This window comes from Phalacrocorax aristotelis, chromosome 2 (genome assembly GCF_949628215.1).
Source record: "Phalacrocorax aristotelis chromosome 2, bGulAri2.1, whole genome shotgun sequence".
NCBI classification, from domain to species: Eukaryota; Metazoa; Chordata; class Aves; order Suliformes; family Phalacrocoracidae; genus Phalacrocorax; species Phalacrocorax aristotelis.
In genome coordinates, this window is record NC_134277.1 from 111,090,727 (window position 1) to 111,114,569 (window position 23,843).

The window sequence follows — 23,843 nt, forward strand, 5'->3', positions numbered from 1 at the left end:
AATTGACATGTTTTGTGTTCAGCCTGTCTCTCTTAAAAAGGTTGCATTTTACCAAAGTGGTCTCTAACAGACTTCTTTGAAGTGCCAAGTGTAGCTTTAAATTGGGCTGGTCCTAGACTGGCTACCTCAAGGCAATCCACCAATGCAACTAAATGGGCCAGAATACTCCACAATGAGCAAGCATGGGAGAGAAGAAGGAGAAAACTTTGACTGCAAAGGAATGTTGATACTGGACAAATGAAAATCTGTGTAAATATATTTTACTTCTTCACATCAAAACCCAGCAAATATTATTTATGTTCTGTAAATGGTATGTATTATAGATTATCTAGTGAACTCAGCAGCTGTGTTTAGATTTAGTGACACCCAAAACTCACAGGAAATTTTTTTAAAAAGGGATAATAGTTACTGTCATGTGAGGTGAACCCCAATGCTTTAAGGAATTGTGATCTTCTCAGCTGAAATGATGAAATTGCATCAGAACAACTTGCCTTTTTTTTTTTAAAGATGAGGTGAAGTGGAGAGTGGAAAATTAAATACCCATTAAATATATTTTTCCAACTTCAGCTTTCTCTTTGTAGGTGTCTGCACATAACATCCTGGAATAATTTCTGCTAGTTAGGAGGAGGCTGCAGAAGCAGCAGAATCTGCTAGGAATATGTATTTGGCAGGAATGACTGTAAGGAACCTAATGCATATGCAGAGCATGCAGCTGAGTGTCTGAATTTGGGAGAATATTGGCATGATCTAAAATGAATCCAAACTGTGGGTTTCACATGATAACTTTCATTTCTTCCTTGGTAGAGTCCACTGGAAATGTGAAAACTAAGTAAGCAACCCGTTTTTTGAATTCTGCATGAGCCGAGCGATGCCTGTGGCTGAGTGTTGGTGTGGCTCTCTACTGATGCTGTAATGCCATTGAATTAGAAAATGCAAAAGGAGTTGCAGCAATAACTGCCCTACAAGCAAATGCTTCAGGAGAAGTGTTGAGCTTGGTACTGTGCCTCAAAGGGAAATAGTCCTGGGTTTGTTAGACCAGCCCCATAGCCAATTACAGAGTTGAAGAGCTTTTGCTGAGATTCCCTGCCACCGGTCATCTGAGATCCGTGGTACGAGATTTTGTTAAGAATGTAACAGCTGATTAAAACAGGCTCAACAGAGCCATAAGAGAGGTGACTTTTCAGATTTCTAGATGCATAGCCGGAGGTGGCTCTATAAATCAATAAATCAGCACTGTGACTTCCAGGCAAGAGCAGAGAGTTTGTCTTGCAGCTTTACCTTTTGCATGAAATCGTTTACAGGGCGCAACTCTCAGACCTCTTTGCTTTGGGGGGGAGTGAAATACTACGGAAATACGCTTAATTAAAAAAAAGAAACATTAATCCTTCCAAAATTTATGTATAAGAACACCTATTAAATAATTGTTTTAATACTTCTAAAAGTGACCTTTTCAAAGCTCTGTGTGAACCCATCACATTTCAGTTGTTGTATGGGCATGCTGGAAAAATGCCTGGCATTGAGTAGCAGTTTGTGATACTCAATTTTGTGCTGTACTTTGTCATGGCAGTAGCCTCCAGAAACCATCTGTAGAGTACAATGGATCAGATTGCCCAAAATTGAGATGCAATTCAAAATAGGAAAAAGTATCAGAATCCAAATTAAGGACAAAAAGGATTAATTGAAAAATGGATATCTTTCTTCATTACCCTGCATCCAACTTTAAGGGAAACAGATCTCCATCAGAAAAGTGTATTCTGCAGAACAGAACTGGGGGAAGGCAGCGAGAGAGACTCAATTATTTGTAAGTAACACTATCCCAGGAATAAGCAAAGAGTGTGGTTTTAATTAACAGTGAGTCATGAAGTAGGAAGGTCTGCCAGATACCAGGCTGCGGTCCAACTCATTACCACCCCTAAATGGTTGCACACTTGGAGCAAACGTGTCTGCAGGCCTTTTTTATTAGGGCTCAGAAAATTTAAAGCAGGTGAATTCAGCTGGAGACAGGCCCGGATTGCAAATGCTGAAAAGCACAATGCCAGTCACAAGGTGTAAAAGGTGGAAGAAAATAGGAAAGAACAGTTAACTCCCAGCTGCAGCTGAAAGTACAGCATTTTTGATTTGGTGCAGATGGTGGTTTATATGCCAAAATGCAGATACAGTATATACAGTCTGATAGGTATTAGAAAGGAAGTAGCTTTTCTTGAGACTGTGGATGAATTGCCTAATATTGTAAGTGACGGTGCGGGGGAGGAAAATCCTTCTGAGATTGCACAACGTAAACTTTAGAAGAGGTGTTGATCTTAATTGAAATGTACAGTCGTAGTCTTAAATGCAGCTTCCTCCCACAGCACTTGCTGCCGTGCCCATTCAAGCTTTTTTCTCATCCACACTCTTCTAGAAAGCAAATGGGACCACTGGGTCTGTACTTTGCCCCATAATCTGAGGCAAGCTTGGTCCCAGAGCCTCCACCCCTCCTCTTCTCTGCAGAAGGCAGAAGCTTGTTTGGGATCTTAAAAAGGAAAACAAAAAAAGAAAACAAGGAAATTGTTTTAAAATAAACTCAGGTTTGGGAAGAATGTGAGGAGAGCTTGGCTTGGAGTCAAGATACTGGCCTGGAGTCAGGAGGACCAGCATGGTTCTCACTTTGGCCACAAACTTGGTTTGTGTCCTCTAGCCTGTTACTTCATCTGTCTCTCAGCTTCTGTGTCCCTTGGCAAATAGGAACAGGCATAATCCTCTGTTTCCTAGCTCTGTCTTTCTAAATAGTGACAGGGCTGTTTGTCCTACGCCTACATCAGACACGTAGTACATCGGGAGCTTTCTGTGGGTCCAGGTCTCCAAGTATGATTGCAAAACATACGGGACAGAGTAGATAGCCTCTGAGAGCTACACGTGTCTTGTGCCTTGTCCAAGGACTTCCTAGCCTAGAAATTGTATCCTCATCCTAAAAGTAGCTGGTACCTTCTGGGTAGGGACAATAAGCAAGTAAGGGAATACCCTTTTTTCCTATCTCCAACATTATAATTTATCCTGTGAGAGACTGGCTTTAATCCTAAAACATGTGGTTTCAAATCCCTTCCAAAAAATGTTGTTGTTAATTTTAGCTACTCTGAATAATCTTGTTAAACATATAATTATCAAGACCCTTTTAAAACCTCATTAATTTCTTGGCTTTGGTGGCGTCATGAAGCAAGGACTTCCAGTTTAATAAGTGCTCTCTGATTTTATTTTAATTTAATACCCTTTAATTTTATGGAACGTTTCTTGTATTACATGTTATAAAACAGAGTGAGATGGTGTAAGAGAAATCAAATGTATCTATTATCTTTTATATTTGTCCTTTTAAAGGTAAGCAACCCCTGTTCTTTTTTCCATTTCTTTTGTTTCCATTACTTTTTTCTGAACTAGCTGTAGTTCTGCAATATTCTCTTGAGCTACAGGGAATAGCAATGCCTCAGCATTTCAGGCACGGTTTTATTGTTGATTTGAATGATGGTATTGTGACATTCACTGTTAGATTCAGAGATTGTTGGGTTGGACAATTCTACCAGTGTATCACCTACCAGGACATCCCATAAAATATGGATAATTAGTTTGTCTTAGAGCACAGCTGCAAGAAGGATCTGATGTCCCAGTCCTTGTAGTTGCTAACAACTCACCAATTTTCTTGCCTTCAGATGCAGAGATCTCCTTAGAGCTGTTTAGAGTGATGCCCATGAGACTGTCTAGATGGCCATCTCATTTGTCTTAAAGCCTTGAATGGGTATATTTTTCCTGATATTATTTATTGTTTTTTATTTATCTTCATTTAATTTTCTTTTGCCAGTATCAAACATTGACCTAGCTTCATTAGCTCTGACTGACGTGGGAGCCTCTGGCCCTGACTTCTCTAAACATCTTTCTACATGCAACTTCTGCTCCTTCGATGTTTGCTCTCTTCAGAGATAGCAAATGATGGCTATTGTGGAAAATATTGTAGAAAATATTAGAGGTGATAAAGAGAGAAAAAATACTTCTTAGAGAGTTTTGGAACATCTTGGCTTCTTTTAGCTTCTTGATGACAGCTCTTTTTTTCACTTCTCTTTTCTTTTCATTGGCATCTCTGTTTAGCATGGCATGTGCTTACCTTTTCTAATTGGTTAAAAATATTTCTTTGGTTTTGAACTCTGAAGAACGGGTTCAAGCCCAGTGCATGTTAGTGTGCTTTGAACATGGTGTAAGTAGGACTTAACACCTTATTTCCGTGGTTTAACGAGAGTAGGTGAGGCTCCCTTATCGCTTTGCTCGCAATGCTTGTAGTGGTGAAGTTTGCCAGACCTTACCCAGCTGCGTCCCTCAGTAACAATCCTAATGCATCTCATCTTAACAAGGGTCAAAAGTTTACAAGTTACATTAGCTTCTTGGTTTGATGCACGTGTCTTCGGATAAGTCTTAACACAAATATGTAATTATACTACAGCAGAACCTCAGCTACATAATGCTACATAGTGCAATACATTACGTATTAGCAAGTGCTGTTAATCTGCTCAGCATGAAACTTTAGCATGCACCTGTCCTGTTTCGGTTACAAACATGACAGAGGTATAATTAAATTCTTGTGGCAGCTCTTCACTGGGCTTACTTGTTTGCTTGTCTAACAGTCCTCAATTCCAAATGTTAAGATACAGAGGTGATAACCAGGAGATCAAAATACTGGAATATAATTGCCTTCAGACAGCCTAAGTGATAAATAGCACGTACAAGAAGGAATCTTTTGGGTCATGGAATTCAGTCTGCTGCTGCTGCAGGCAGCTGCATCACGCAATTCACTCTGGAAGGTAGGAAGCACTGTCTTGAAACAGGGCAATTTTTCTGTATCCCATTGCTCCTGACAGGACCCTGTTCTGTAATTTTGCTTTTCTGGTGGATAAAAAACCTCTGATTTAGCTGGTACATTTATTCATAACTGCATTATAACCCTTTTAGTTCTATTGCTCTTTTGATTGCATATACTGTTTCCTTCCCTAGCATTTATTTCTGTGATATTTTGGGAGAAAAAAAACCCATATTTATTCAAAGTCTGTTCTGCAAGACAAAAGAAGTCAAGTAATTTTGGATCCTCTTGTAGATGAGATTTCCCATTCCCCTGTTCTTCCCAGTGATCGGTGGCTCTTCAGGGTGATACTGGAGAAGTACCCAAGCCACTTCTGTACCAGCTGAGGCAATACTGCAAATTACCACAGCATTCCATTTGGGCTGTTCATTGTGCTTCTTAGCAAGATGGATAATAGTACATTGTATGTACGTATTCCTTGGTCCAGGAATTACTCCGTGTGGGTGCTGTGCTGCTTCACATACCTGCACTAACTCATTTAGGGTTTGTACTGAATTGTGCCTTGTAGTCATAACCCAAGTCTTCCTATTTCCTTTTCACTGAAAAAAACGTGTTTAATAATCTCTGGCCAAACCACCAACCTCTGCCTGTGAGTTCCCCTCTCTTTTGCTTTTGGCTTATATGCCTGACAGCTTTTTGAAGTCAAGATGTGAAACTGTATTTCCATACTGGCGAAGTGAGTCTCTTGCTGAAATCACTTGGTGTTTGCTCAGGTGCGGTACGTACATTGGGAAGTGAAATAATCTTTGGCCCTCTCAGTACAATATCTATTGTATACAGGATTTAATGAGATGCCTTCCTGTTATCCTGCTTCAGAACTGTGCTTGTCTCAATTAATTTTTTATTTTTCATTTCCTCTGAATCGCTGAATGCCTCTGTCCCTATGTGCTTCCAGTAAATAGCTGATCCGTTTTTGTAATGAATGTCTATTTCCTACAGGAGATATCACTGTGGAAGTGTATGTCATTCATTACTATCAAACACTGCAAACACATTGAAAGTTATTTCTGATGTACATCCCTGCTGAATTTATCTAATACTGGGTAGGCATTTAACTCAAGCTTTAGCACACTATAGATGTCAGTGATAAAATTTTTCACTAAGATCTATAGGACTTAAAGTTAATTTAGGATTTTTCTTTTCAGTGGTTCAGTTGTGCAGTATAAATTTTGGAATACTGTTTAAATTCCAAAATGCCTCTATCTCATTAATTTCACACCTAACAAAAAGTTCATTGCAATTGTCTCATGCTTGATGAGTTCAGCTCATTTAGCAGGGTCTTCCCCTAAGTCACCCAGAGCCTGCAAGTATAGAGCGCTGAGCTCTGAGAGTGGTTTTATGTTTCTGTCCTGGCTTACAGCCTGGAGCCCTACCTCCATGGGCACCCCCTGTGTGCGTGTAGAGTGGTGTTCCCCTTTGGCTTCCTGTGGACCTGCCTGAGCTTCCTTTGAGCACCACGTGTATCTCACGCAAGATGACCTTAAAGAAGATAGTTCTGCTAGGCAGCTCCATTTCTTTGAGCTCAAGTAAAACGGCATGTGGGAATTGTTGGTGTGAAGTTTTTGTATCTAGTCTATGTCAGAAGAAGCAGGGAAATCAACTACTCACATGCTGACACTTTCAGAAGAACTTTGGAGCTCTACAATTTATTGCAAAATTGGAAATTCAACAATTGATTACCTTAGCATGGTTTAGTATTTTCTGCAGGTTAAAACTACAGTCATTTATATCCCATTTAGGGCTTGCAGATCCTTTGATGGCAAAACAAGTAGCAGTTAAATTTCTTTTCCAGCTTTTGTACTCATAGCTGGGATATCTAAAGAATATTGTGTTATTTTGATTTATTTTTCTATATACATTTTTACACGATATGCTGCTCCTAAAGGCAAGTAGATAACAAATTCTTCCTACTCCTGTAACTATCTCATTTCTAAAGATAAATGATAAAGATTATTTTTTTTTGGGGGGGAGGCGCTTTTTGAGCAAGCTTGAAAATAGGAACTCAGGCATGTTATGGTATGTTCCATCTAGACTGAATGCACTGGCTTAGGTACTATGGAGGAAATTGAAATAAAACAGCGTGATAGTAGAGAGACAGTCTGTTTCTCTAGTTCTGCTGGCACTAATGCGGTTGAATCAAATAGCTTGTCTCAGATGTTTCCTTAACCCAACTGTTCGATGTAAGCATTAAGGTTTTTAAAATGAAAAGAAAGTCCAGAAATTTGGACATAGTAACGGCTTGAACAGACTTATTAAAGATGTCTGATAACTTGCGTCTGTGCTACTCTATCACAGGTATGGAGTAAAAATAAGATATCTAATTAAAGGTAAATAAATAGTTACAGGAAGTGATTTCTTCATTCTCTGCCAAAGAGAGGATTATGGCTTTACAGTAACAGTGTCAGCAGGAGACCATGAGTGTGTGCCTCAGGGCATGCAAACTGCAGGGCAGTGTGAAGACAATCCAGCCCTCTTTAAATAAACTGGTGTGGCTGTCAGGAGCAAGGGAGCCTATGCTGAGCTGTGGGATGCTACAGCCAGAGAGATTCCTGATTTATTAAAATTGCCAGAAGGAGGTCAGTCTACACGGTCTGCACTGTGGCTGGAGGCTCTCATCTACTGACGAAGTGGGCGCACCTATCTTTTCCACAAGCCAGACCAGGTACCTTCAAGCTAATCTAGATTTTGAAAGCACTTCTCTGGTAACCCCAGCAATAAACAGCAGGGTCTGCCGCAATGTACAGCTCTGCCCTCGTGCCGAACCTGTGTACCTCTAGCTGTGTGGGAAAGGCTGCTGCAGGGTGTCCCAGGAAAGAAGCAGGCTCTGGGAAGTGGCCGGGTGCTGGGGTGAGCCCTGCAGCCACACTGGCAATTCAGAGGCAACAAGAACGTGTTTAAGTCAATGAACTTATGCCCTGCTCCTCAGGAGGTTGTTTGAACAGAGGTGCTTTGCAGAGCATAACCACATGACAAGCAGGTTGCCTTGGGAGCATGGCAGTGCTGCCATGCAATCCAGTTGCAGGTTGCATTTCTGCCACCTGCAATCCAGACCCTTGGAAAACACAAAGTGGCATCTCAACATTAAGTTTGATAATGAGGCTCATCACTGCATCTCTATAACTTTTTCAATGTCCACATAATACATAGATGAATCGATAAACTGCACTGACACAGCAGGATTCATTTAACCTTTGATAAAAATTCTAGAAGCAATATGTTAAAAATAGTTGATGAACTTCACATAACTATGTTTTTGTCAGGCTTATTTTTCATTTTCTCACTCCTCTCTGTTTGTTTCCTGGTTCTGACTGGGTTGAAAGGCCAAAACAGTGCAAAAGAGGCTGTTTGTACATCACCTATGAGCCAACTGGAAGGAGGAAGCACCTGAACTCTGAACTTATTCTTGTGAGCTTGGCACTGCATGCTTGAGAGGTCCTGATAACTGATGCAATGCATTCGCAGGGATGGGAGGTGTGTCCATTCTGAGACTTGCATATCCTTAGTTGTAACAATTCTGGTTAGTTACATTTTGTTGCACTCATTATTTGAATTCTTGAAGCGTTTCATTCATGTCCTCTCTAGAATAAAAAAGTCAATAAACGAGCAAATTTGTGTTTACAGACACAATACTGTTAAACGTAGGTACAAAGCAAGGATTGTTGTGAAGCAAGAATGGGTTTTAGGTTGGAGTTAAGGCTTCCTGTTAAGTAAATAAATCTCTGGGACTAGAGGATATCTTTGTGCAGTAGTGTTTATACTGTACCAGATGAAACATTTAAAAGTTGGATGTTAATAAAGCAGCCCCCAAAGTAGCTAATGGACATTCTGGCCGTGGCCGCAATAGTAGCTGCCATAGCTGCCACAGAGGCTGTACTGTTTCCTTGCCTGTTCTCTATCTCGATTTGGCAGTTTAAAAAAGCATTGTACAATAAATACTCCCAGGACTTCCACACAATTGCTGAAAAACCGAAACTGCATTTAGTTTGTTTATAAAAAGTCCTGGGGCCCTGCTCTGCAGAGCAAAGGTCATGGAAACACATGTTTATGGCTTCACAAATGCTCTGTGCTTCTTGAATGGAGAAGTTTGTTTGATTTAATCAACATCCACAGGGATCCTGTAATTGCATAACAAGTAATTTATTATGGAAATAAAAGTATTTTTCTAACTGTAGCCTATGTAGCATGGGTTTGTAGCTTTACACTAATCCACGTAGTAAAAAGAGCTTTGCAAAACAGTCTGACTGGAGTAATGGTGTTCTGTGATGAGCGCGTACTTGCATGGCTATTTAATCGTCTGAAAGTGTTAAAACAACAGGCACATTATCACCATGTTGGATGTAAAAACTGTTCACTGTTTGCCTGCCCTTAGCAATTTGAAGTGCTGAACATGAGAAACTGGAAAGCCGTCCCAGATAATCTGGTTGGTGAGTGATGAATATGAGAGTGGAGGAATCCAAAGTTTGTCTTTTTGACATACACTGGTGCGTGGCCTTTCAGCTGCTTCAGGAAAGGAACATGGCCTTTCAGCTCCTTGACTTCACCTTGGATACTGAATTACAGAGAGATATGTCTGTATGCAAAAAAAAAAAAAGCCTATAGTTGTTTAGCTGTCATAGTCTTTTCACTGAAATAATCATTGACTGGGTCATGAATGATGCCACTGGGAAGTAGCCAGAATAAGACTAAGGACTAAGGTGTCATCCTTAGAAGCACTTGCAGATAGGGAAGAGTGAGGTGAGGAAGCTAACCCACCTCTTCTAGGGAGCATGCTGGTGCAAAGCCCTGGTCTATGAAACCAGGCAATCCTTGCACAACCGTATCATTGATAATTCAGGCTGTGCTCAAAAGTTGCAAAACAGTATGCATCTGTTCTGGAAAAGCTTACGGGACTGCAGATTATGGTTGTGTTGATGGTCAGGTTTTCCTGTTTGCTAGCTTGTCTTAAACTGAGGAGAAAGGTTGAAGAACCCCAAGTCCAAACAGAGATTTGTAGTTTTAGGAGGAAACCTTGGGAGATCAGTTTGGTATTTGCTGAAGTTCAGAATGCTGAAATTTTCTTTCCAGCAGCCGATGACCTCAGTAACACCAGAATTAGGTTGTTCTGCATTTCCTGTGAGTGTTTGTGATGTTCTAACTTCTTTGGAGAGTTTGGAATTCATATATTCATATCTAAGTAAAAGTAGAAATACAAGAAAAGTTAACTTCTTTTGCAATTCATCAACTTGCAAGCTTTTATCTATGCTTAAAGAAAGTGTGTAAGTCTCAGTCCAGGGAAATTTTGGACCATCATCTACTTCTCAGCTGTATCCTGGTCCAGTGAAATACCCTCTTTCCTAGTGCTTCCCCCTGGGAATGCTGTGTCATATGTGTCACTACTAGCTTATTAATACTGAACTCTTAAGACAAAATGTAGTCTAAAGGTCCTTCAGATCAATGAAGCAAGAGTGATTAGCCTGGTCAAGTTAAAAAATGATGGTCACAGTTATCATGATAGGAAAATCCAAAGACCCATTCTGGGGAGATCAAGGTGTGAAACTGGGTATTTGGCACCTGAGGTGAGGGAGGCAGCAGGGGGGAGAGACAGAAAAGGATATCAAGTCCCATGTTTCATTAGGCTGTTTTTATGTGGTTTTCTTACTTTTGTGTCCTCTTTTTTATTTTGATGTTTGAAGGTATTGTGTGTTTTCCTCCAATTCATACTTAAAAATATTTTAATTTTATTCATTTTTCCCTCAAGAACGTTTTCTGCTTCTGCGTGGGTAACATTTCAATTAAATGCTGTCTCAGCAGTTTAGGCAGAATTCCCATCCAGCTTAAACTGTAATAAATGTATGAATCCTGTATGAATCAACATAGATTCTTGGTGTTCACAGAGAGATGAGTCCTGACAATCTCCCATGACTTACTTATTTTGAAGTTATTCCCTTGCAATTTTTGTAATTCCACATTTTAATGCATATTGTCTTCAGCAAATTGAAAGCACTAGCTGAAGAAACAAGGGTCTCCTTCACACAGACCCATGTATAGGTGGCATGCCATTTCATAACCTTTAAATGTCCAGCAGTCTCACTCATTCTCTTTTGTCTGGGATATGAACATTATTCAAGGTTTCACTGTTCACTGGTCATGTTAATCTCAAGGCACAGAGCACTAGAGCCAGGCCAGGAGGAGCAGGATTGGGGCCAAAAGGACTAGATGAGGAGCAGGTTCATCTATTAATTACAGCACAAGTAGAAGTGATCACAGCTTTTGCCCTTTGTGTGGCCTTCTCGCTGAAACAGCTGTGGCAGAAGTTAGAGCATAATGTATCATTCAGCCTACTGTCAGCATTGTTTCTGAGTATTTAAGTAGCTCCTGTTTAGGCAGGAGCTCAGATAGCAACAGCAGTGATGAATAGACATTATGCCTCTTTGTCCTGCATGGCCTGAAATGTGATGACTGTATGTTTGGACTGCCATCTCCTCTCCACTATTTTGCATCAGGATCTGATAATGCATATGTTGAGAGCTCTGTAAGTGAATGCTGACAACAGCAAAGCAATTAAAATGCTTGTATACTCCATTTATAAGGGGTATAGCTAGTGAAATAGACAGATACGTCCTAGAGAAATGTAGATTTCCCAGATCAGCCCTACTGTATTTAGTACTTATTTCATTGTTTGTAAAATATATACTCTTGAGAATAAGCAGGCTTTTTCTGGGCATTCACAACATTGCTAATGCTCCAAAGTAAGAAGAGAAAGTTGGCACGAAGCTCAGAGGTGAAATGAAGGAGACCACAGGGAATTTTGTTCCGTTTGGGAATCCACATAATGAAATGGTACCGAAGAATTTGGTTAAACAGGCTGAGAGATCAGCTGTTGCTACTGCAATCTTATCTGTCGGTGTGGATTTTTTTGCTGCCAAAGGTCACCAATAAATAGAAAACTGCTATTCTGATGAAAAATACCAATAGTCTTTCTTTCTGACTTTCAGACACAGAGACACTGCTTGGCCAGAACATTAGCTAATACAAGTTCAAATTAGTGCCAAAGAAGCTCTGCCTTATTACACCAAGTGAGAACCTGGCTCAAAACTATTACTTTAAAAAAAAAAAAATATGCCCCTACATGTCTGTGAATGACTAATTTTTCCATAAATTGTATCTCTGGGTGGGCCTCCTGCTAATCCTGCGGATTCTCACTGTGGGTTGATGATTTAGTCTGCATCACTCAATAGCTGTGTATGTCTTCTGGTCTCCAAGATACAATGGAGACTTGATGAGGAAGGCCACTGCCAAATCCTAACAAACTGCTCAAGTATGAGGGGCCTTTACACGTTTCTTCTTTTCCTTTTTCCATTGTGTAGTTCTAAGCCACTGGTCTCATTTCCCCAGCTAAATTGTTGCAGATCACTCAAGCTTTCACTACTTCTCTCTTGCTCACTTTTTCTCCTTTTCTTTCACCATTTCACCATTTCCCATTCTCTCCCTGAGCTAGATAAGCTAGATAATGTATCTTTTCTCTCCCAAGCTGCCCTTCAGTCTCTAGTGAGCTATCTGTCCATTTATTTCAGCCTGTGTTGCCCTGCCTCAGTTCACTTATACTCACCCCATTCAAGGTTTTGCATTTAAAGTCCGAGAAAGGATTCATGGGGAAGGCTTTGAAAAGTGAGGTTTATTGAGGAACATCAACCAGAAAGGCACTTGTCCTTAGTGGCTGGAACTTATACCGGAAGCCACTGAGCCAAAGAGGAGTTTAACAGATAATAGGTAGCAAGATGGAAATAATGCTGAGCAAACCAAACTAAACTTCATATAAAAATGAACAAGCAGCCTGTCATGCAAATGTGGGAGGACCGGAGTCTGTCTTGGAGACAACCCTTAACATCCTTTATTGAGACAGATTTGAAGTGGGAGCCTTCAATGTACAACTCTAGCTTTAGTACATCTTTCATAACTCTCTCGTTACTTGCACATAGTCAAATCATAAGAAGACTTCATTGTTAAATAATATATGTGTGGTTTTTAATGTAAAATTCTTTTGTGTGCCTCTCTCTTTTTCATTCTATTTTTCTTTCCCTCCTCCTGCTTTAGGCTGTAAGAGAAAAGTTAGAGCCAGATGATGCTTTGATGTATGAAGACGATCTGGATGATGAAGACTGTGGTGAAGCAGAATTTGAGGAAACCATGAAATTAAAACTGCTGCGTAGAATTGCCTTCCTAGCATCCAAACTGAGGGAGTTTATTGGCAACATGATAATCACCACTGGAAAAGTTGTTGTTACAATTTTACTTGGTTCAGCAGGTTGGTGCATTTGAAAAATTGCCTCCAGAGCCCATTAGATTATGCATTTAACAAATGAGTTTTCAGCACTTTGGCACCTGCGGGAATAACAATGGAAATTTTTAAGGGAAAAGAAATTGCTGCTGATTTTATTTAAATTAACTTTTGGCAGGCATTGGAATATGCTATTGCTTAATTTTTTTGTACAAATACTATGTGGCCCTATCATTCTGTATATGACTTTTACAGCTACTATTATAACCAAATGGTGAATGGTTGCATATTTTAAGTGACTATAATATGAATTCACTGATTTGGTCCAATTAATTCCAAGTGTAAAAAGGAACTGTATTCACATAGCCTTTAAAAAGAAAGTGAAAAAGAAAAGATTAATAGGTAGACTATGCAGTGTGTAAAAAGAGTGATAAGCAGACTCCATGTTGGGTTTTGATGTGACTTTTATGTTGGTTGGAAAAAGTAGCTGTTTTCATATGTGAACAACCTTTTATAAGGCATTTGATTTATTATCACATAATCAGCTACAGGCAGAATGGAAGTGTACAAAATCGATGTAGTTTGTAATAAATGAATTTAAAACTGGATCATGCAATTGTAAATTAGCATTCATCTGCCTACTCATATTTGAATGGAGTCCTTACATAAAAAGTAAAAGTCTATACTTAACATATAAGTGTATTAGTATATGAAGTATAAAATAATAGTACAAAAAATGCTTGGTATTGATTTATGAGGACTGGTCAGGTGTGGCTCTTTTAGTAAGGCAGGCTCTTTCAGTAAGGTAAGATTATCTGACAGCCTTATAGGTAGCCAAATGCAAAGTAATATATCTAAAAATGGGGAAAAAGAAGGTTATGTGGATCATCCTGGTGCCTGACATCAGGGAAGAGAGATGCCATTAAAAAAAAAAAAAAAAAGTCGTGGTATGTGTAGGCAAATAAACATGGTTTCAGACCCATTCTGAAGTAGCATGGCTGAACATCACCCAGGGAAGATGAAGCAGAAGGATCATGCAGCAGTGGCAGGGGAAATTTCTTCTGGGGGATGTTGGACAGCTTGTTTGCAGGACCCTGACACATGCTGAGAGCCAGGAGGTGTTCGGAGGAGAGTTACGAAAAAGCCTTGAGGTCTGGGAAGCCTGTATTCCAGAGAGACACCTCGAGCTTAATTAGTTAAATACTTCCGTACTTACCAAGCCAAGAAAAAAGGATGGCGCTTTGATTGCAGCCTTAAAATACTTACAAAGGTACAAAGTGCCTACATTTTTTTGACAGACATCTCATCTAGTAGAAGTTATAATGTGAGCCAGTAGTTAAGTGGTAAGCCTAGGCAATTTCAGACCAGAAGTAAATTTTGAATTTTTCACAGCCAGAGTAATTGGCCATAATAAACAACTTTTTAATGGATATAGTGTATTCTCCTTCTAAAGTGTTTAAATAAAGACAAAATATTTCTTTGGAAGAAGAAAGGAAGTAGTTACAGCCTTGAGGTAGAAGTTGCTGGGTGAAGTTTTACAGCCTCCATCATGAAGGCAGTCAGAATAGATGTTCCCTGTGGTCTCATCATGCTTTTAAATATGTGAGCCTACAGAAGCACCAGCAGGTTATATGCTGGAGCAGAGACAAAGCACCCTAGTCTAAAGACTTGGTCTAAAGTACAATGTGAAAAGATGTGATGACAAAGCTCAGGCAAAATGACTGTGGACAAGAGTCCTTACAGTCCACATATTTTGCCCAGCATCACATGGTTGTGACCACACTAGCTTTTGACAATTTCTGCCAATAAAATCCAGCGTGAAGCCCCCTATCTCCCGAGACCCTGCCTCTCTCCTTCCCCCTTGCAAGGACTCTGCTCTGCAAAGGCCGTGGATGGAAATGCCCGGGGCCACCATTCGGCCATGTCCCAAGTCTGTCTGGCCAGTGCCTAGACTCAGTCCAACTGGGGACTGACCCCCAGACTGCCACCCCACAAAAAAATGGCAAGCTGGCACTTGGCAAGGCGCAAGTCCTCCTGCTGGAGTGGCCAGCCCAGCTGCAGGGCCAGTGGCCATACTGGAACCGTGGGCCACCAGAAGCCTGCAGATCTGTCCTGAAGGAAGGTGGCTCTTAGAGATGCACTAGTGAAAACCTTTGGAATAAATTGAGGCAGGGATCCATAGTAGCCTCAGTACTGTTACTGTAGAGACTCCACTGGATTTCTGTGCTGGATTACAGATCTCTTACATCATTTTCTCCTGGTTTCCACTGTTAGACATGTATGTCTTTCCTGCTTCCTCACTTACTTTTGTAGGCTATCCACAGACCACCGGGTCCCCTTCACCACAGGTGAAATACTCTGCTGCATGTGCAAGAGCAAAATCAGTATACATGTGTAAGACAGCAGTCTTTTACATATCCAAATTACAAGTGTCTATGACTTAAAAATTCAGAAAAATCAAACATTAACTGAATATGCTCTAGATGCCTTTAATTTTCAGTATATGCATCATGGTTTTTTCATTTTTAAGAACTCAATGTATCTCAAGATTTATATGAGAAGGCTTTTCACTGTTCATCCATCATGCCATTTTAGCATCTTGTACTTAAAATTCATTTTAAAATCTAATACATCAGCGCTCTCAGGCACAATGTCTCTGTTGGCTGACCTTGCAGCCACGTTTCTGTTTTTTTTCCATGCTTTGTGAAATACCTTGACAAACAGATTTCATGTTGGAGGAGGGTCTGGAGAATGGTTGTGTACAAGGTGTTAAGGTATGGCATAAGTGAAGAGAACACAAAAAAAGAGGTTCCTTTTCTTCTAGTCTCAAAGCTAATAGCTGTCTTAAGAGGTAATTGTAACAATTAGCATAAACACTATTTGGATTAAATTTTTTAATATGCTTCTTGTCAGGCTTAAGGTTTAGGAAATGCTGATATTCGCACACCTTTCCAACCCTCCATGTTTTTATTTTGACAGGTATGATGGTGCCATCTTTGACCTCAGCTGTGTACTTCTTTGTATTTTTGGGCCTGTGCACGTGGTGGTCCTGTTGCCAAGCATTTGATCCGCTGATATTCAGCTGTCTGTGTGTATTAATGGCTATATTCAGTGCGGGGCACTTGATTGGACTTTATCTGTACCAACTACAGTTCTTTCAGGAGGTTGTTCCACCAAAAGATTTCTATGCCAGGTGAGAGAAATTCCATTCCTGTTTAATTGTGGGCATATGATGCAATGATTTGTTATCACACGTTGATGCAAATGGTCTCCACATAAAGCTTTGGCAGATTTTATGCATAGCTTCATGTTCAGTCTTGGAAGAGTTAAGGCATTTCAGACTGAATGGTTTTGGGTGATAGAGAGAAGTCCTGCCTGGGCGATTGTGTACAGAGAGCTAGGGCAGGTTAGGCGGGAAGGGGATTTTTGTTTTGTTCAGTGATCCTCCGATGTGAGTGAGACTGATTTGGCTGAGACAGGAGATGAAAGAAATCGGTGGCAGCACTGAGGCAAAGTCAGCATATGCATGCGTACTTTTGGTAGCGGAAAAGAAATGTTCTGAGGTCTAAAGTCATAGTGTCTTAACTGGGGCAAAACGCATGTGTGGTGCCATCCCTGTGTGCAGGCACTGAGAGCTGCTGTGGTACTTCACCTGCTGTGCATAACACCAGTCTGTTAAGACAAAAATTGTCTGTGGTCATGCAGAACTTGCCGGTCTTATGTTCATACCAGAGCTACATCACTTAACTCAAAAAGCAGCATTTCTGGTTACTGCTGCAGTAAATATTGATTGGATGTGATTTCACTGACCCTTTAATTTTTCTACATGCTTTTATACTGTAATCTAATATAAGATGAAGTAATGGTTGTATTTTACTCTACTTTTTTTTCTGCTGGATTACAATTGCAAATTGTTTTTATGGTATGTATGTTTAGTATTGTAGTAATCCTTACATTAAACTAAATGTGAACCTTAACTTTAGTTCTAGTAAGCCTACTGTTCCTGTTCAGTGTTATAAGTTGAAGGTGAAATGATATTTGGTGTACTGTGGAGAATCAATTAATGATTTGTATCTCAATACATCATTAAAAGCAGTAAAAAATGAGCTGCCCTCGGTAGCTGGTACTTCAATACTTGTTTTGACATTTTATTTAGTACAGGTCAATAAATGTGTGTTTTGTGATGTAGGAATTGCTAACTTGAGGAGGCTGATTGGGAGGGCATAACATTACCTGAAAAATCGGAAGAGATCTGGTTAGTTTAGGTTCTTTTGTGCCACCTAGAGGTCAAGGTATGAGAATGGATGATTTCTAGTACCCAGTAGCTAAAATGCTCACCACTTCCCTAAAACCTTTGTATTACTTTCCCCATATATTAAGAAAAGAAAGTAAACATGGCTTCAAAATTCTCAGCTATTTGGCTATGAGGATATAATCTCACAATGTTTTAGCACCAGACAGCAATAACATTTTCTCAAGGAGAGGAAGTATATGTTTCATAACATTTGACTAGAATATGTGAAACTCTCTTCATATGCATCATTTGCAAAAGTTCCTTTTTTCTTTTTAATATTTTTATTATTAATTTTCAATTACTTTAATTTTCATTTACTTTAATTTACAATGAATTTTGTCTCAAACTTATTTTCTGCACTAAGTTATTTTTTGGTAAATAGTGTAATTCTACATTTTATGATAAAATTTCATTCAGTACAAATATGCCACTTTAACTTAGTCACTAATTTTTGAAATGAAAAAATCTGATTGCAAGTAAGTTGCCTCTGCCTCACTGTAGAAAGAAAAAGCACCTTCAGAGTTTGGATTTTAAAAAGTCCCAGTGTTGGACTTTGGAGTATGTACTGACCTTTTTGTAAACAGAAGATGATGTTATCTTCTTGCAGACTTTCTCTTGAACTGGTACTGTTGGGTACTCTGCCATTTACACATGGTATCATGTGAGGGACTGATCTTCTAAATTACATAGGAAATTATGTTTGACTATACAGAACACCGATGACAACAGAAGGTGCAGTACATGTATCTTCCTTGTTTCTTTAATTGCAGTTCTTTCTGCTGTGGATTTACTTTGATCTACTTTCAGGGAGATATGTTTGAAGAGCATGAAGACACGTGTTACCGGTGCTTGGAAGTGCAAATCTGAGTGTGAGGAAAAGCCGCTAATATGATTTTTAATGATTGGAGTAGGACTGGTGTATAAGCAGTCACTAGAGGAGGAAAATGAGATACACATGTACTGGAATGATGCAGAAACAATATTTTAGCATTTTTCATCCTAGAAGAAATTTGATACCTTGTTATTTTATGTACCACCTTGGTTTGAAGCAGAGCTAAATATGCAGACTTCCCATTAATACTAATGGGTGGCTTGCATAGGTAAATTATAACCTGAGAAAAGATTCTGACTCCCTAAATTCTTCTCTTCTGTTTAATGTCTTTTTACAAGAGGAAAATAGCAGATCGTTCTCATACTTAGCCATATGAATTCTCCTCACTTGCCATAAACTCAGTGGATAAAAAAAATACAGCAGATGATACATGTATTTACATGGGTTAGCTTTAGTGCCATTACAAACAGACCCTTATCCATATATGAAAGGGAGCTGAAACATAAGGGAAAAGGGCTTTTATTTATCTGTAAAATTTTGAGGGCTCAAGCCTTAGGTTAAGCTCACCTCAGATGCAAGGGCAGATGTGAAAAATACTCCTGTTGGGCTTCTGGTGGATATTATTTCTCTCTGCAGAGCCTGAAGGAGGCTTTAAAAAAGCTGCTAACATTGGTATTTCTGAGTCTTGAGTTCTCAAGTTGACAAGAAATTTACAAGTTGTTTGTGAACAATAAAAAAGTGTGTTGTTTCTGAATAGTAATGCATTCAGCTTGCCACTGTATTGATTGATTTTAGACTAAATGAAGTTAAAATATACCCAAACAACCTGGAAAGTTCTCAAGTCAACAGTATCTTTCTAAGATCTGCATCATCCTTGTGCTGCTCCATCCTTTTAAGAACGTTCAACTCAAAATTCAGCGCTTATGATTGTGAGAACTGACTGAACAGTGTCACCAAGAAGAAAGCAGTTTTCTTGAAAGGGATAGTCTGAAATCTGGTGAATTTACATATTTAGCCCTGAAACCTTATGGCATTCTGCAAGCAAAGTACTTCCCCCCGGAACAGGATACTCTGATAACACAGCCCTGTGTATTTGCCATAGTACTATCAGTAAACATGAAGGCACCCATCTCTTACAAAGTTTCATATCTGCTGTTGTGGCTTTCTGGTTCTGCGATGTGCAGACAGACGTGGCATAAACACAAACACCCACCTAAAAGCTATCCAGTGCGCACTAGGATCTGCAGATTGACAAATGTAGAGGGTACTGAAAAGTCTGAAGTATAGCTGATGTGTCAGGGGTAGGCACGCTAGCAGCAGAGCTTGCATGAAGCTGCCTCTGCCGCTAACAGCTTTTCTTCTCTAGACCAGCCCACAGTGGAGAAGTGAGCAGCAGTCGTTCAAGGCAATGCTCTAACTGCCTTGGAAAGTGTGATCCTAAATGGCACAAGAGGACCAGTGTAAATAAGGCTGAATCTACCCTTCAGTTAGGAGTTACCTGGTTGCATAAATTAGCGCTGGTTAATTACCAACTGATCTCTGTCAAATAAAATGCCCACACTCATTTAGAACTTCATTTAAAATAGGTATCTTCTGTGTTGACTTGCTGCTGTATTGCAGAATTGGTGATTTACAGGAAACAATAGCAAGAAGTATCCATTTAAAGCAAAATTTGGAAATATCATATTTGTGCCATAAAATTCTTTTCACCTGAGTTAACAAAAACAAGTCAAGGAGCTAAAATGATTTTAGAAATTATGTACACAGTGCCACAGCCTGAAAAAATATGCAATAATATGTTTGCCATTTTTCAGATTGCTGCCTCCTTTCTTCCTGATGTTGTTTATTTTGGCTAAAAGATGTAATTGGGGCAATGATAAGGCCTTGCCAACATGAAGAAATAGGATCAGTGCAGTGGTATGAAGTTTATCCTGAGTCAGTAAAGTTATTCCTGTCCAAAACTGTCCTTATAAGCTTATTCATTTAAAGATCCAGTAATCCGATGTAAATGAAAACCTATGTGCTTTCTTAGAGTTTTAGGTCTGTCTTGTATTGCTTGTAGCTTTCAGGCAAGAAATGTTCAAAATAGTTTAAATACAAATGGTTTCATCTGTGGGAAGGCATCACCCTTATAAAGTGAGGGAAATGTAGGAGCCCAGGGAGTATCATCCACTTCACAATGGTACATTATTTCACATCTTCTTTAAGTGAATGGGAATTTGGAATTATACAACTGATGGCTTTGTAGCAATCTGAGTGGGGAAGTCTAATCTAAGGCTGCCTTTTCAACAGGAGATATTAATCTGAAAGATGCCTCTAAATCTCTTTAAGCAGGATAGGTTTTACAGTGATTAGTAATAAGGTTGCTTAAATGACTCTCTTATTTTGGAAGGGAGTATTATACTGATATTTGCTACAGATGGTTGATTCAGAACACCCAGTTTGTTTTTGAGATCTGTCTGAAATTAGCCAGTCCAAAATCTGCCATTTGAACTTCCCTGAAAGCTTTGATCTACATTCAGAATTTGTAGACCAAATGCTCTGTTTATCCCAGGTAATAAATGAATAAGCACTTAAGCACGGTGTCAAAAATATTCCTGGAGTTGTCAGATCAAGGTGGGACGTCCAGCTATATTTTTTCTTTTCTAAATTAGAGGCTAATAAAATCTCAGCAGGAGAGCAGATATTGCCAAAATAGCAAGATGTAGCTGATTGATTACCTTGTTGGCAGTGTCTTGCCTCTCTCCAGGGCAAGGCACAGATCTCCTGCTGCTTTTGTAGCTCCACTGGAGCCAAGAGCTGGGCAACATGTTTCTCCTGATCTGCAGCCACTGTTAGTTCTTGCTGCAGTTCTTCAGCACCTGTCTCAAAGGTGGCTCACCTCTGAGAGGCAGAATATTCTTACCCCTGTATGAATTTCTGAGGTTTTTTGGAATTGCCTGGTAACCTGGTCATAAGCCAGTGTTTGACAAGATGGAGTATTTGAAGTTCATTTATGTGTTCTGTACTGAGCTGCCCTGTGGTTGCAACAGCTCTCGTGACTTCTGCCTGATTTTTTTTGGCCATGTACCACCATGGTACTGCAGTACCCGCTGCCGAGGCAGAGACCCCTGGATACATGCCGTGAAAAGACACTGTACTGCCCTTCTTCTGTTTCTGTCATCCTTTGTCAGCAAAAGCACACTTTGTAGTCACAGAGGATGCAGCAAACCATGCCGGACTAGCCACCATGTTTCTCATGATGACCAGATTGGGTTTTAGAGCCAGGATTTCTCTCTTGCAGAGGAAGACAAGTTAGCTAATCGTCCTTATTCTTATGGAAGTTTTGCAGCTGAGTTTCATAGCAGCTGTATGATGTACAACATCTTAGGAGACTATTAATTCTACTTAAAAGGCTTTGGCCTATGTGCTTTCTTAGAACTTTATCTTCAGCTTCATTACCTTTTTCAAAATTATTTTGCAAAGGAAGTGTTAACAGCTTAGAAATGTAGATTCAGACTCCTGTTGACAAAAGACATTATTCATCCTTGCTATCATCATAATCTCTTCCTAAACTATGAGGTAGCCCAGGGCTCATCTGGGCTTCCTTTCCCGTGAAAGGTTGGACAAGATGATCTTCTGAGGACCCTTCCAACCTGGGCTGGTCTATGATACTGTCATTCTAAGTGCTCTTTTGAATTGCATGTTTCTGCAAAAGATGTCTTGTCTCAGGATTTTGTGCACCATACAAAGTGAGTTTCTCAATATTATGCTAGGAAATGTTTCTGATCTGCACAGCAAACAGTCCATTTGCTATCAGATGAACCATCAGAGTCCATGCAGTCTTCATTTTTTATTAACTACCTAATAATGTATATCTGGTGTTCAAAAAGATTGATACTTATAGCTGTGGCTGGTGAGTAGACAGTTACCAGAATTCCTGACAGCATGGCAGAAGAGTTGAAAATATAGGGGAACCAAAGAATACTGGAAAATTTGTAGTAAATCTTCTAACCTTCTCCATTGTCTTTGGTTCTGCTTCCTAAGAGGAAGGTCTACTGGTTCTTAACGAACCTGCATATTCTTCAGTTCCCTTTTAGTGTCCTACCTCACTGCAACAAGCTGGCTTGGTCTATTTCAGAAACTGCTCAGGATAACTGACAAAGAAAGAGTTCTATCTAGTGAACCCTGCTCAGAATTCAGTACAAACTGAACTTTTTACAAGACTGAAAAATACATATGATTTTTGACTGTTTTGAGTTTTGCACTTTTAACCATTCTGAGAGCACTGTCTAGAATATCCAAATGCTATAGGAGAACCAGTGGTGGGGTTCCCAGTCAGTTGTAGCAAGAAAGCCTGGGAAACGTTGCAAAACTACTTGCTGTTGTGAGATGTCCAGCTTAGTGTCTGCCACATGGGCATTCGGAGGTGCATCCAAAATGAATTCACCTCTCTCAACACTTATTCAAAAGGATTCCTTGGAGATTCACTCATCAGCAGACATGTAATAAATGTCCACGCTGGTCTCACTTTATAGGAGTTGTACACAACATTGATTTAAAATGGTTAGCTCAGGTTTTGGTGGAAGTCCAATGGTGACAACAGGGAGGTCAGTGCAAACTTACCCAGCTTTACTAGGGAGAATTTGTAGCCCTTGCTGGTCTTTACATAGTTATTAATACTCTTTTTGCTACATACTGCAGTTCTTTAAAATCAGCAAATTCTTGTTTGTGCCAGGATTTAAAGCAAATTTGAAAATTTTGGGGAAAAGCAACAGATGAACTAGTAAGTAAACTGCAGCAATTTCTCTGGCAGAGCCTCCCTTCCCAGCTTTCCTGGCAGTCTGTGCGATGGTGGCTCTCCATCCCTACAGTGGGGCCGCAGTGGTGGCTCTCCATCCTCACATCAGAGCCGTCAGCATTCACCGTAACTGCCACCCTGCACTAAGTGCCAAATTTGCCCTGGCAGAAGCAGGCACAACTTTATTCATGTCACTGGTGTTGCACCACAGGTGATATACATCCCTCTATCTTCCCCTGGACTTGAAAGGGATGTAAACCGAGAGACATGCTAAGGCCTTTTAAAAACTACAGGTTTCTACAGGCAGGATAGACCAGTTTCCAAGCCATGTTTTGCTGCAGCAGCAAGCCTGCAACGGGTGAGCTCTCTGAAAGTCTGGTGGGGGCTGGCCCTGGCCACAGGTGGTTCTCATTAGTGGGGAGAGGGGAGCCTTGGCACTCCCAACAACGTGTATGTTGTATCCGGAAACTAAGCGTAAGCTGCAAACATAAAAATCAGTCACCATCACATGACATAATGTTGGCAAATTGCCACTTCCTTGCTGTCTCCTGCCCCCAGATAGCCATGTGTTACCATAAGAACAGCCGAAGGTGCCTGTTTCTTGGGATGCATTGAAATATCGGGATGAGAGGGACAGACGGAAATGACAAAGATTTTACAAGCTCTGATGTATCCTGATAAAATTCCTGCTGATTCCGGTTTGAAATGGGTGTGCAATCGCTCTTGTAACAGAGCTTTCCCACTCCGGCAGCCACTAACCCCTCTGGCATGGGACCAGCACACCTCTCTGCTCATGGTCAGAAGCTC

At 40.1% G+C, this 23,843-nt stretch overlaps 1 protein-coding gene across 9 annotated transcripts in view; it reads left to right on the forward strand.

Moving 5' to 3' along the window:
- PIEZO2 (piezo type mechanosensitive ion channel component 2) overlaps nt 1-23,843 on the forward strand; it is a 311,173-nt gene that overhangs the window by 172,416 nt on the left and 114,914 nt on the right. For all 9 annotated transcript variants that reach the window (XR_012659159.1, XM_075084668.1, XM_075084662.1 and 6 more), the window contains exons 6-7: nt 12,947-13,157; nt 16,110-16,323. Coding sequence is in view for 8 of the 9 variants with exons in the window: in XM_075084668.1 (XP_074940769.1) it covers nt 12,947-13,157; nt 16,110-16,323 (425 nt within the window). In the remaining variant the exon portion in view is untranslated. The remainder of the gene's footprint in view (nt 1-12,946; nt 13,158-16,109; nt 16,324-23,843) is intronic.